Source organism: Choloepus didactylus, chromosome 16 (assembly GCF_015220235.1).
Source record: "Choloepus didactylus isolate mChoDid1 chromosome 16, mChoDid1.pri, whole genome shotgun sequence".
NCBI classification, from domain to species: Eukaryota; Metazoa; Chordata; class Mammalia; order Pilosa; family Megalonychidae; genus Choloepus; species Choloepus didactylus.
Window position 1 is genome coordinate 33,799,195 of NC_051322.1, and position 14,563 is coordinate 33,813,757.

The 14,563-nt window shown below is 34.1% G+C and overlaps 1 protein-coding gene across 7 annotated transcripts in view; it reads left to right on the plus strand.

The window, feature by feature from the left end:
* PIAS2 (protein inhibitor of activated STAT 2) overlaps positions 1-14,305 on the plus strand; it is a 141,327-nt gene extending 127,022 nt beyond the window's left edge. For 3 of the 7 annotated variants that reach the window (XM_037805535.1, XM_037805533.1, XM_037805536.1), the window contains exons 13-14: positions 4,257-4,294; positions 6,991-14,305. In XM_037805535.1, the coding sequence (XP_037661463.1) occupies positions 4,257-4,294; positions 6,991-7,173 (221 nt within the window). In that variant the 3' untranslated portion in view covers positions 7,174-14,305. The other 4 variants (XM_037805534.1, XM_037805537.1, XM_037805538.1 and 1 more) reach the window with 4 other exon arrangements.
* The last annotated feature ends 258 nt before the right edge of the window (positions 14,306-14,563 follow it).

Consider the following 14,563-nt stretch of genomic DNA (forward strand, 5'->3'; position numbering starts at 1 on the left):
ATTTATTTTATTTTAAGCATAATATTTATTCTGTTGAGCAAAATTTGTGTTATTGAAACAATTAATAGTTGTGTTATCTAGCCCAGTGTAATTTGGCCACTTGAACTTTGTTCAGATTATTTGAATAAAGTTCAATAGGAAAAGAATTAACTAAAAATACATAAAAAATGTTTTAAATACCGTTTGTTTCTTATATATATGTGTGTGTATTCCACAGGTAGTTTGGGAATTGGTATTTTCAGAAGTTCTTTGTAAACCCTGCCAACACCAATTATGTATTTTTTTCTATATAAAGCTTGATGCCTAGGTAAAGGTGAGGTTTCATAGCCCAGGAAAAGATGGAAACTTAGAGATTTTTAATTTCCTAACTGCCATATATTGCTTTAATTTTGTCTAGTTTTAAGTGAAGTTTAAGAGTGTACAGATGTCATCTTAGTATGTATTACAAACAGTCATTCCAGTGGGATTTGTTTCCTAAGGACCATGAATTCAAAATTAATCCTGAAAAAAAGATAATGAACATTTTTCTTTACAGTTAACGTGACCCTGCCATTTAACAATAACAGACATAATTTAAAAATCACGTGTCCTGTTTTCAAATTATGTTAGTCTGCATGAATTTTGAACTTGGGAGAATTTATATTATTTCAAAATTTGGGCATAAAACAAGGGTTAATTATTTCTTTTTAAAAATACACAGATTTTAAAATATGTGGTAAAATACATCTGAATTGGTATTTGGTAAAATGCATTTCAAGCTGGTATGGAGGAAGTAAGACTAATACCTAGGGCTGATAATTAGCCAATATAAGCCAGTATGGTGGTATGGGTTGTTAAAATGTAGAAAACCTTCCTTACCTGTTGGTAATCTGAATAGAATGGAATGTGTTAGCTATTTTTCTAGAGCGGGGCTTAACATTTAATGAATTGTTATTTATTAATGTATACTCAGTGGTTCAAACAAATTGTCATATGTCATGATGACTTGATGATGATGCCTCCTGTCTTGTCAGCTTCTGAAAGCCAATCACAGCACCACCTGCCAGTTCAAGGCCTGTTAGGGTACACAACATTGTTACTCATTCTTGACATCGATCTCTGTGCTTTAGAAGAATTACCAGTTTATTGTCATCTGTGAATTATGTGGCAGTTACTACATATAAATAGTTCAATTTTTACTTTGCTTCTATTATTAATGTATTCTTTTGTTTTAGTAATTACTTTGGTTTTACTTTTGTGGATGATTTTTATGTAATTAGTCAAAGTCCAGCTTTGCATTTATAAATTTAAAAACTTACAATAAAATGTTAAAATTGAACACCAAGAATGGAGAGATGACAAAGTTTTAATACATTTTTTGACATTCCTTTTAAACATCATAAATATGAATCTTCTGAATCTGCAGGAGAACAAAGAAGAAATGATATTAATAATGAACAGCAACTGGGAACATCTTCTGATACTGTGCAACAGTGAATACAAAATAAAAAAAATAATTTGTATTTATGGAATGGAGAACAGCTTGATTATTTCAAGAAAAATATGACTGCCTTATTATTGCTAGTGCCATATTGTTAGCTGTGAATGGTGCTCAAAAGTTGTATCATTAAGATTTCAAAGTGCGAAACATTACATATTTAATCCTGTAGCAATCATGTTCTGTTAAAGTTTATGGCTCAAAATAAAGAAAATGTGTTGTCATAAGTAAGGAAAAAACTAAGTAATGAGTCAGTTTTACATAATATAAAACATTTAAAATAAAAATTTTATAAGTGTTAATAAAACCAAAAAACCCCTCTTAGACTGTGCCATCAGAATTTTTCAACTACCTGCTTTTTAATTAAAAATAATTGAGCATTTTCTAACATGAAATGTTTAGAAGCGTATAAAATATATAAATTACAGAACATTGTGATCAAAACTTATGGTGAAATAATGAAAACAGCATTTTGTTAAACTTATAAAAAAAGGCAATAAAATTTTAATACTTGATGAAACTTCTTCTATTTCATGTAAGAGTTTTAATCTAAATTTTAAAATGTAAAATTCAAGGGTGATGATACTTTTTTATTAAAAGAAATAATGTATGAAATATTCTATCAAACTTCAGTATTAGCGCTTGAGTTAAAAATGGTTTCATTGAGAAAAGTTTACATTAAAACTTATTGGATTGTTTACAGGTAGTGCCTGTGTAATGCTTGGGAGAGAATCTGGAATATCAGCCAAAATTTTAGAAAAATTTCTAAGTATTTTATTATGGCACTGTGTGAGTCACCATATTCATTTGACACCTTGGATAAGGTGTCAAAAGATATAGATAAAGTAAATCTCTTAAATCTTTTCTCAGTAGCCTCATGTATCTATTGTCACATACAAAATAATCCACCAAAGTTATTTAAACAGAATCCGTGAAGAACTGGGATTTGAAATAATGAAAAGAAGCATGAGCCTTTGGACTTCAGTGGGCAACTTCTTTTCCTCTTGCTGAAAAAAAAGTTTGAAAATTATATCATTCTTGTGTATTTATTTTACTTGAAAATGTGAAATGGAAATAATTAAACATTTAGGAATTGAGCAATTTTTGAGTGATTTGGCTTTAGTACACAGTATTCCAACAGATATCAATACTTTCTTTAGCTTTTAAAAAAATAGTTTTTTTTTAATGGATTGACTTGATTCAGCAAACATTCAAAGTGATTAAACATGAAAGTAAAGAAACAAAAACAAGAACTATTATAAAAGGAAGAAAAATATTCTGTTTGAAACAAAACAAAATAAAATGAATAAAATTAATCCAGTCAATTAAATGACATTCTAGTAAACCATTTTTTGTGATTTAGTCAATAGTAGAGATGTTGGAGATAACAAAAATTCTCAAGGTATTGTAAGGGCTAGACAAATTTTGAATTACTGTTTGGCAGAAGCAGCGAGAGGATTCACCTCTCTGACTAATATATTAATATGAAGAGTAATTCTTGAGATATGTCACCTAATGATAATCAGTTTTATGGGGAAGTGATTGGCAAAGCTTGTTGTGATTCCCTTTGTCAAGTCTTGGCTCAAATGCCTGTGTCATATAGCTGGTGACAGCCATATGAAATAAATAAAAAAAAAAAATGTCAACAGTTTAAAAACATACTTTGGAAATTATTTCAATGATTTTTTTCATGAATGATTGATGTCACACTCATCACTTAATAAGCATTTTTATAATATCTTTAGGAATTATAAGGAAATATACTTAAAAACTTTTGAGTTATAATTTATTCATACTGGTTTTTAAATATTTTAAATATCGTCCCTGCTAATATTCTCTATTTTGAATAACAGTCTAGTATCAGACTTGTACTCTGTGTGTGGTTATATTTGGGATGACATTGAATGCCAGTTTATAAAAATTCATGAAATTGAGTAGAACTTGGCCTGTCTTAAAGACCTATACCTGATATGTGGTTTTTAAAAAAAATGTATTTGAAATAAAAAGAATTCAGTCAAATAGGTAGGTCATGGGGAACTGATTTTAAAGTTTATTGAAATTTTTTGTTGTTATAATTGTTATAATACTTCAAAATGGTGTTACTGGACAACCTTTTCCCGTTGCTGTTTCTGAAGCATAATTGGAGAATCCCAAATTTTTGGTTTAGAAAACTGCATTAGCTTAAAAGCCAGTAAACTTCTATAAAATGTAGCTTATTAGTGAGCAGCAGGGGCTTGCTTTGTGCAGAGCATTGGACTGTGTACTTATTACTCTTGGTGTGGGAGGAGGGGAAGAGAGAACAACAATGAAATAGTCAATGAAGTCCTATTTAAGAAGCGTTATTTTAGATGAACTTCAATATGGTGTATTTCTAAAAAATAAATGTGAAGTATCTTAAGAGCCTAAGTATGGTTTTTTGTTTTGTTTTGTTTTGTTTTTTTAAATGGTCCGGATCCAGATCATTTTTATTACTTGTCACTCTAGGTAACAAAGGGAAAAATTTACTTTGACTAGGCTTACATCTCTGGAAATTTTTGGACTGCTATCTTTTGAGTCACTAGGCGGCAGTTTCTCTAGCTGTTTTATCAGGGAGTATGTTCATCTTTGGCTTTTATGCACATTAAGTATCACTGATCATGGTATAAATCTGCCATTCAGCAGAGTGGTGAGCATTTACCCCAAATGTTTTATGACTAATAATGAATACAGAATGATTTTGGGAAATAATCTAGTCTCTAAAATACAGAAAACAACTATTAACGAAGCATTTTTGTTTTAGGTTTGGATTTTCTTTCCCTTATTCCAGTTGATCCCCAGGTATGTATCCTGAATTTAAGCAACTAATTTGTATTTGATTGTTGGTTATGTATAACTAAAAATGACCAGTTGCGTAAAATCAGGACAGTCAATGCTAATTACTTAACATTGATGAAAAGGTGGTACTATATAAATATTTCACAAGTTTTATTTGTGAAAGTCAGTGTTTTTCAATTTATGATATTTCGACTTTAATACCTGAATTTTGTTTATATTTTATTTGGCTTAATAATCAGTTGACATTTATAACACTTTGATTAGACTTTGGGGAAATGATTAGAATGAAGGTAAGCAGTACTAGGTGGTTGGAGGTTAAAACTTGAGAGATTATTTATAAAACACTCTATACACAGAAAACCAGTAGCTTATTAAACAGATTTCAGTCATCAGCTTTATTCTAGCATGTTTTTAAGGCCTATCGGATGTAGATGTTTGGATGCCCAAATTTAAAATTGCTATGTACCAGTCACCCCTGTCTTCTATTGGAGATGATAAATTCTAGTATCCTGGTGTCCCAACATGAAGACCTTGCAGTATGCATGGATTCCACTGGCAGGCTTATGGCAGAGGCAGAGCAGAGGAGGAAACAGTGTGGGAAAAGAGGAAGGAGAAAGTGAGGCAGAGAAGGAAAGGAAAGAGACCAAGAGAGAAGGTGTTTAGGGTAAAGAAGAATGAAGGAAGAACCATGGACCACTTCTTCATGGGGTGCTCAGAATCAGGTTTTACATCAGCATCCTGTTCCAGTAACTGTTTATCTGATCACGTAAACTGGACATGGGAAATTCGGGTCCAATGTAATGTGCCGAGTGAGGAATTTCTTCTTAGAGCTTTGAATTTGTTACATCTGGAGATTCTGTAACAAAAGTACCTATATATTCTTCTAGGAAACGGACACTTCAGACTTAAAGGATTAACCAATTTTTACATGAACAACCCTTTAAAAAAATGATCTTGGAGCCTAGAGGATTTTGATTTCATAGCTCTATTTGGCACACTTTGTGGTAGGCTAACATTTAAATCAGTAGAAGGCTGTAGTTGTGCCTTCAGTTTACCTTAGAATCCTTAGGGTTTGTTCTACTTTACCCCCATATCATGCCCTTAATCCTTGTCATCCTTGTGCAGATATGTGTCCGTTACTCTACAGGATACAGAGTGAGAGATAAAAAAGGCTGTAACCCTGTACTGTAAGCATTCAAGGCATAATCCATTAATGTCAGGACTGTAGCATCTAGCACTCATTTCATAGATAAAGAAGAGTACCTTTTTACTACTAGGCAGTCAAAAACTGCTTGAGAGGTAGCAGGAATAAATTCTCCAATTTTAGTGGGAAGTGGAAATTGATTTGCTTTTAGGGAAGAATTTTAATACCTGAGAATTCAACTGTATGTAGAGCTCCTTAGAAGCTGTTAAAAAACTATTCCCTTTCTCCTTTAACCAGTGTCCTTTGAATCTCTTTGTATGCAGCATTCATTTCATTGATGAATCATGACAGTTATCCATCTTAAACATTAAATAAATTACGTTTTTTGAAAGGCAGACTGAGTTTTAGTTGTTGCTCTTCCACTGTCTGGCAATTTAAACCTGGGGTGGTGGTTCTGATTTTACAGGCCTTGAAAGTCATGTAGTCTAAACAGCTTCAGTTTTAGATTCTTATTCTGTTATTCTGTGTCTCTAATGATAGGTTGAATAATGTATAGGATGAATAATGATCAGATATACCTACTGGTATTCTTTCATACAATGAAAATAAAGATGAATGTAGGAAATCTGCTTGTGCAATATATACTTGACTGCACTTACTTCACTAAAGTTAGTGCATTTGTTTCTCACATAAAATATGCTGTGATGGTATAAAACAAAACACTTAGTTCTTGCCTCTCTCTAGTCTTCTTGGTCAATATTAGAATATTAAAACTCAGTTTTGAATTGCTTTGGGAGTCAGCTGTCAGGATGGTGAGGGCCCATAAAATAAGCACACTTGGAGGGGGATGTCAAGCAAGTATCACAAGGAAGATTAGGCTAGCTTAGCTCTCCTTTAAGATTTATTCCAAAATTTTGTGATTACATGAGATAATTCTCTGTTCTCAGCATTCAGTGATAGATAGCCACCATGTAGTCTCTATTTTAGAATGAATTTTTGCCATTCTAATTACATAGATACTGTTTTGTTTGTGTGTACGAAGGAGTCAGACACCACTGTTCAACTGGTCAGTCTTAATATTATTCATACAAGGTCTTGATTGGTTTAAATTTTGAAAGAATTATTGAATTTTGCATTAGAATTTTTGCTTATTTTATTTTATTTTTTTTTACACTGTAAATTTAACCTGGTGCAGATACACTTAACAAGCACATTCTAATTAAGATTGAGTATGAGTTATAATTGTGGGGCTAATATTTAGTATTAAATGACTTTAGTTATTGTTGATATTATTTGTACTTTTACCTATGTGTATGGTCAACAAACAAGTTCTACTCCTTTTGAGAGAATCAAGAGTATGCTCCATTCCCTAAATAATGTAAAATCACCTAATTCCTACCACATTCCTCCTAAAGATGTGAAGTTTTGAGAAAATTTTAAAATACCAGTGAGATTTAAATATGTAGCTATCACTTGTACATATCTAACAATTTCTAGTCTCTTTATTTAAAATAAATATAGCCTCTTCCTTATCGGCATCATTGTTTGTTTCAAGCAGTACTGTCCTCCTATGTTTTTGGATAGTCTCACCTCACCCTTAACAGCAAGCAGTGCGTCTGTCACCACCACCAGCCCCCATGAGAGCAGTACTCATGTTAGTTCATCCAGCAGCAGGAGTGAGACAGGGGTCATTACCAGCAGTGGAAGTAACATTCCTGATATCATCTCATTGGACTAAAGAGGACACTCGATTCTAGGAATCATTAATCAAAACTGCTCTTTCTTGGATCTCTGGTCCATGGAACTTATTTTTTTTTGGCAGTTGCTTTGGTATTTATTGAAACGTCAAATGGATTCTTTTGCTTTCTGAGAGATGAACACAGATGACTGCAGCAAGAACCAGATGACATGCAAGGATTTTTCTTACTCATGCTGTATCGTGAGCATCAGATATATTCAGCCATAACTGTATCTATCTTCTTAAGAGATGGATTTCAATTTCATATGTTACTGGATGTTTTCTACAAATCAGTTAAATTTTTTTGTTGTAATACACAGCAATAAAATTATGTAAATATTCAAGTAAACTTTTCTAATTAAAAAATGTAATTAATGATTCAAGAATGACAGCAACTTGTGTTTAACCTGATGTGAAGGAAAAAATATATATGGAAAGGAGTTATGTTTGCTGATTGAGTCCTTTCCGTGGAGATTTCTTCTATTTTACTGAAGTAATGAAGCCTTGATACGTAGCCAAAGCTTGGGTTCTATTTTTCTTCCTGCAATTCCACTTTTTTTCTTGATCCCATCAAAGAAAATTGGTCTTTATTACACCTTTTTCCCTGTCATTTACACTTTGACATTGTTTTCTAATGAGTGCAGAATGAAATTCTGGGATTTGGCTGCTCTTTATTATTTATTATGTTGAAGAACACTATACAGATTCTGCCCTGGCATAATGTGTAATATTTATGGTAAATATACACTCAGTCGAGAATGTTCTGTAAATTTGGGGGCTTTCTCAAAAAGAAATTCTCTGTAGCCGTTGATTGAAATGTTTTGGGGGTAAGTTGTGGCTGGAGTATTCCTTAGAATTTTGGTCACACTCTCCAGAAACATTGAGAGCTTGATGGCAGTAGAAGAACAAGTTTAGGGGAGGTGGGAATAACAAAGTTTAATTTCTTCCTCAGATTGTGATTTGTTCATTTGTTTTATAGAATAATATACAAATATTTGTTGAAACTCTTCAAATTTTAGTAACAATGACACAAAAAAAAGTTTTAGATCTCTGATCATATTTCTTGGCTCGGTAATCTCAGCCTGATAGCAATGACTTTCAAACATGAAGAAAGAAACAAAAATTACGAAGGAATGGGGCAGAAGCGGATTTCCTTTTTAAAGAAATGTTTGAACTGAAGTGAGGAAGGATTGGGGAGGATGGCCTGGAGCCTACTTAATGTCCCTTTCTGCTCCCCCTCAGCACTCCAGGGAACCCTTGTGGTTCGGCTGGTGCACTCGTCTGTAGTGTTTGATTTTAAATCACTCAGGAAACTGAGTTTTACCACTTTGAGAAAGTTTTTCATCCAAAATTTTTATTTTCCTTAGTTTCGTTTGGTTTCCTAAATAATTTTTGAATTCTGAAGGATTCGTTATTTTCCTAATGCCTAGCTTTCTCTCTTTAAGCTGTATTTACATCCTCTAAAAACAACATCCTTTTTTTCTGACTAATCCAACTTAATTGATTTCTCAAACTGAAGTACCCAGATGAGAACTCTCTAATTTCCTTTGGAATAGGGACACGTTACTTCATGGATGCAACTCCAGGGAGCTGAATTGTCACTGCTTTGTCTTTTATACTTCCTCAAGTTTTCATGGCCTTTGTCTGCTCTTTTTGTACTGATTTAATTTCATGTGGTTTCCAACATCATCCCTTCTTTGGCTACATCATCCCTTTAATATTCGTTTAGGTTGGCTGCTTATTATTAAAGATGTGGGAAAAAATGAAATTTTCCTGCATTAGTTGCACCATAGTTTTCAATTATATCTTCTTAGTCGTTACATTTCCAATTCATGTTACAGTCCTTTGGTCCAAATAAAGAATTTCTTCCTAGTAAGGTCTTATGTTGCTGCTCTAAATTCAGATGGAATTTCTGTTAACTTTGTAATCAGATAACCTGATTTTTTGTGGTATAATTTGTTAATAAAGAAATGATGTATATTTGTTACCATTTTGTTACCCTTTAGAGTCTCAGAAACACTCCTCCCCCAATTTAACCAGGAAAGTTTTATAAGGTAAATGAAAATATTGGCAGAAATTAGTAGTTGTGCTTTATTTCCTTTTCAGTACTTTATGTGAACAGTTTTAGTGTTCATTTTTGGTGCTTTACACTGAAAGTACATATAAGTTTTTAATTTATCTCAGACTAATGTTTAAGTTTATAATCTCCAGATTGGGGCTTACATTGTATGTGTATCTTTGAAGGTGAGTACTTTTCTTTATACCTTTGGCATTATGGCAGCATCATGATTATTAACCCATTACCTTTGCCAAGACCCTGACTATTTAGCAATCCATTTTGCTAGCACAGGTTTCTGTTTAACCAAATATAATGCAGCTTCGCAGGGAATCATCTTAGCTGTTACTTAGATGTCAAAGAGTGATCACCCTGAGTATCTTTGTTTATGGAAAGGGGCTGCAGTTGTTAGTCTTTACATTTACTAAGCCAACCTGTATTTTTAGTGTCGCTTAAAAGTGTTAAGGGCTTTACTTGCATACGTACCTGACTGTGTCTGTGGTGCTGATTATAGCTTCACGCCCAAGGTCTGCTTACGTTCACTGACTTTCTGACCCTTTGGTGAGCCATTTTAGGATTTTATTTCCATTTCTGGCCACCCATCCAAAGGATTATTGTAAAGGCCAAATGAAACAAAATGAATTTAGGTTATGTGGCATTTACTTGATGATAATGTGTTTCAGGAAAGTTAAAATGAAAATACGCATAGGTAAGGGGTATCGAATATAATTAAGTTGATCCATGAATCTTGATGTAAAATGGGTTTCTCTTTGGAGGAGTCTAAAGGAATTTGAAGAAAGATAAGAGGTTGGATTTTAGGGTAGTAGGGGATGCAGCATTGAACAGAGACTTTTCTGACTTTGATATTCGGACATCTCAGACATTTTGCCTTCAGACCAGTTCTGCACACTCGTCATTTTATAATCAAGTTAACTTTTCTTCTGCTAATAAAGTATTCGTTAGTTACGTTTTGTGTTTTTAAGTAGAGTTGAGTTTTAGAAAGTATTAGTTTGTTTCTTAGGTATGCCAGTTATTTCTCTATCCCCAATTATTGGTAAAACAGCACTTAAATGTTTTGTTCTTGATTTTAGTAAATGCTTTCATTTTCCTAATTTTTTTCTATGATTTTGAATGTACATTTCTATGGAATGTCATACTGAATTATTTCCCAGCTCTTTTCATCTTAGAAAATGTGGAGCAGTTCACCATTTAAACTTGGATCTGACATTGGGCTAGTGGCCCTCTGGATCCCTGTGGTATGGGAGCCTGGAGTTGTCCTTTAGATAGGTGGTTGATGAGTCAACCTCTGATTCACCATCTTTTTGCTACAGTTCTACATGAATGCAGTGAAACTTGTGAAAAAGAACTTAAGAATTTCTCTGGTTTTGAGTAGTCTGACCCTTCTATTAAATAGCTGACTGCTTTGTGATTCCCCTACTTTTTTTTTTTTTATGAACAAGACTCTAATTACTAGAACCAAAAAAGCTGTAATTTAAAAGATGCCCGTTATTTAATGCTTACCTAGTTGAAAAATGTTTTTGTTTTTCCTGTTTGTTAGTAATATATGCTCATTGTGAATAATGTAGACAGTACAAAAAGTATAAAGAAAAACAACAGTTGCCTATAATTCTGTCACCCAGGAAAAAATCACTTTTACTTTTTTTGCATATTTCTTACCTGTCTCAATGCTACTTGTGCGCATTTTTACAGTTTGTTTGATTCTCCGTATAATTTTGTATCTTTTTTTTTCTTAACATACAGACATTAATTCAGTGTCATTTAAAAACCATGCCAACGTTTTTTAATTCATGATATTCCATTGTATGTTTTGTCCCATGATTCATGTGACCTTTCCCAGTTGAACATTTTAGATTGCATCTCCTAATGCAACAGTGAAGTTCTTTGTGCATAATTATTTCCTTAGGAAATTCCTAAAGGTAGAATTTCTGGGTCAAAGGGTATGGAACATTTTTGTAGTTCTTGAGACATGACACCTTTCCAAATGGTTATACTAATTTATAGTCCAGCACAGATATGAAAAGGAATATTTACCATGTTTTCCAAGAATGTGCAACATTTATCTCTATGTAGGTGTGTGACACTGGCAAATTGGACTAATCAATTTGGAGGTAGTTGTCAGAGATTTTCCCAAACTGTCTCAGTTTCCAATTATATAGCATATTCCAGAAACGCTTACATATGGATATCCAAATGATATCCACTTACATATGAATAGCCAAATCTCATATAGTTTTATTTATACTATGAAGTAGCAAAAATATTCTGTCATACTACATTTTCCATTTTTAGTTTGAAAATCTTGTCACTTTATTTACTGTTGGTGGGTAGGGCCAGCCCTTAGTATCCAGCTCTCTTTTTCCTCTTCCATAGGCTCCATCTTGGCCCTTCTGAGCTCCCTAAATCCAGTAGGATCTCCCAAGGCAAAGGCAGCCCAACCCAAACTGGAAAAGTGGTAAGGCTAAAACCACCAAAAACATGTCCAGGCTTTGCCTGATCGTTGCATTCTTCTGTTCCTGGTCGTACCTCATTCCTAGTATTTTATGGTTGGCTGTGGGGAAAGAAAAACATTGCTACCTTCAGATATTGAAGGTGGAGCATTTTTTTTGAATGATGTATCACATTCATTATTTCCCAAAATACTTTTTATTTCTGAATGGCTTTTTACTATTTTTTCCCTAACTTCCTTTATTTTGTGTTCTTTTAAGTGAATAAGAATGTCATTATCAAATATAATACAGCTTTTATTTGGTCTTCATCAAACTATTCAACAAATGTTTATTCAATGTGTTTTGTTAGTGTATTTGGGATACAATAGTATAAAAGATCTGGTCTCCTACTTTAAAGGCCATATAATCAAGTTTAAAGAAAAATAGCTTTAATCTAGCTATTTTACATTGAATTCTTACCCAGTGACAGGCCTTGTGCTGAGAACTTTACAAGAATGTCTCATTCCTTACAATGATCTTCCAAAAGAAAGAAGTATCCCCATTTTACAAATGAATAGATTTAGATAATTTTCCCAAAATCAAAGTGAATAGGTAGTAGATTTGAGAGGATTACCCAGATCTGCCTCAGAAGTCCTCTGACTAAACTGAAGTGTAGTATTAGCTAGGTTAGTTGGGAGACTGGTATGGGAATATAGACATAAAAGAGTGGTGAATACTGAGTCATTTCAAAGGACTACTCAAGATTCAGCAATTGAATGGATTTAGGAGTAAGGGCAGAGTACATTTCTCAACCTGGGTAACTTGGAGGATAATTTTGCTATTTACAGAGACATGAGACAGAGTGGAGATTAGTCATTTGAAGTAGACAGCGATGAGTTTAAAGTACCATGACGTATAAGGAAGGAAGTGTCCATGAGGCATTTAGTTCTGTGACTGATGTTTGATTGAGAAAACAAGACCAGTAGAATTGGGAGTCACAGTATAAACAAGACTCTTCATGCTGAGACGATGAATACCTGTACTGAAGTCATTAGTAGCCCCTTAGGAGAAGAAGCAGTGACTGCTACACTTGTACCATAGCAACCCAAGGCTTCTTTGTCATGGGAGCTACAAGCAAGTTCATAGCCTCTGAGAGTTTCAGAACTAGTCATGTGCTGGCTAATCCTTGTTTTCTGCAGTCTTTTAAAAAGTGCAAACCTTTTTGTCATACATTATCACCTTCACTTGCTTCCATTCTGTATATGTCATAGTTACTCCCAGCCCCCCACCTGCCCCTTGCTTCCAAAGCCATGTTCAGCTATAGCTCAACTTTTTGTTTTGCTTTTCCTCTTCACTGTCTTGCCACAGCTGAAACTTGGCATTTCTCTCAAGAAATCTCTGACAAAAATCTCTGCCTCTTTGAAGCCCATGCCAAGAGGTTATACTATCAGCTTCCCCTACTCTTAGCAGATAACCTCCTGATCACTCCCTTTGATTTGTTGAAGCCTTCGCTTACTGGCTCACAGTGTTTGTTGCCATCTTTAAGTTTGTGGTCATTCTTAATACAGTATCTTCAACATTCTTAGGGATGAGATCTTTTATCTCACCCCCAACAACATTTTCTTCTACTGAATTCAAGCGACCTGTTCCTCTGTTCACACCTGGCCCTTGTTATTACCATAATTATAATTTAAAACTTATTACCCCCTGCAGCTGGGCTTCTAGGAGGCAGCTTTATTCAAGTCTCACAAGATGAAGTCATCTTTAAAGGCCAATTCAGACCTATGGGTCTTTGACCCTTGTTTGTTCCTGTCTTCAGGACCTTTGTCTGTCGGATTTCCCTGCTTCCCTCCACGTCTTTCACCTCTCTACTGATTGTTCTCTTGGCTTACCAATGGACTAAGTCATCAAATATTTGCATTCCTATCATGTGCCAAGTACCAGGCACTTAGAATACAAGATAGATGTACCTAACCCTACCAAAGTTCTATTCCTGTACAATATACAGATGAGTAAAATAGGAAGGTTACAATGCATGTGAAAAGGCTAAAGATAGGATGAAATGTCCACACAAAGATGAGGCACCTGATTTGTTGGAAATAAAATGAGTATAAACATAAGTGTTGATTAGAAGCTTGTCATGTAAAGAGAGGACTGAAAGAAAGTTAAGAATAGCTGGACACTTCCTAAGGAATATAAAGTATATGAGAGGTCATGAAAGTTCATGTAAAGCAGCAAGAAGGTATTGAAGAGTTTTCGTGATCATTAACAGTAATCAGCATTTATTGAGTTTGATATGATTATCCCCATTTTACAAATGTTTAATGCAGCTTGTGAGTTGGGAGCCAGACTTCAAACCAGCTTTTAGACACCTTGAAGTAATGTTTACCACCTTAAATTAGGTATCCCCTAACTATCCTTTTATCATCTCACTGTATGTATATTATATGGCACTTATCACAACCTGTAATTATTTTTTTGCATTGATTCGATGTGTATTGTTTATCTCCCATGTTAGATTGTAAGCTCCATGAGAGCAGAGTTGATATTTTATTTCAGTTGCATCCCAGAGCCTAACAAGGTGTGTGCTGCATAGTAGGTGCTCAATAAAACTTTGTGAATGCGGAAACAATGGATAACTTTGTATTTGACTTATGCTGACTGTAAATCATTTAATACCTGAACAGCAGGCATTCACCGAGAGGAAAACAGGAGGAAATACATGTTTGGGGCAGATGCTGGGGAGTTGGGAGGCAGTTAGCGCAACTGACCTTTTAGACCCTGAGATCTTACAGGGGCAGACTGAGAATGGGAGGTAGGTAGGAACAGTGTTCAGTGGGGATGAAAATGTGCAAAAATGTACAGTAAATCTTTAAGTGACTCTTTG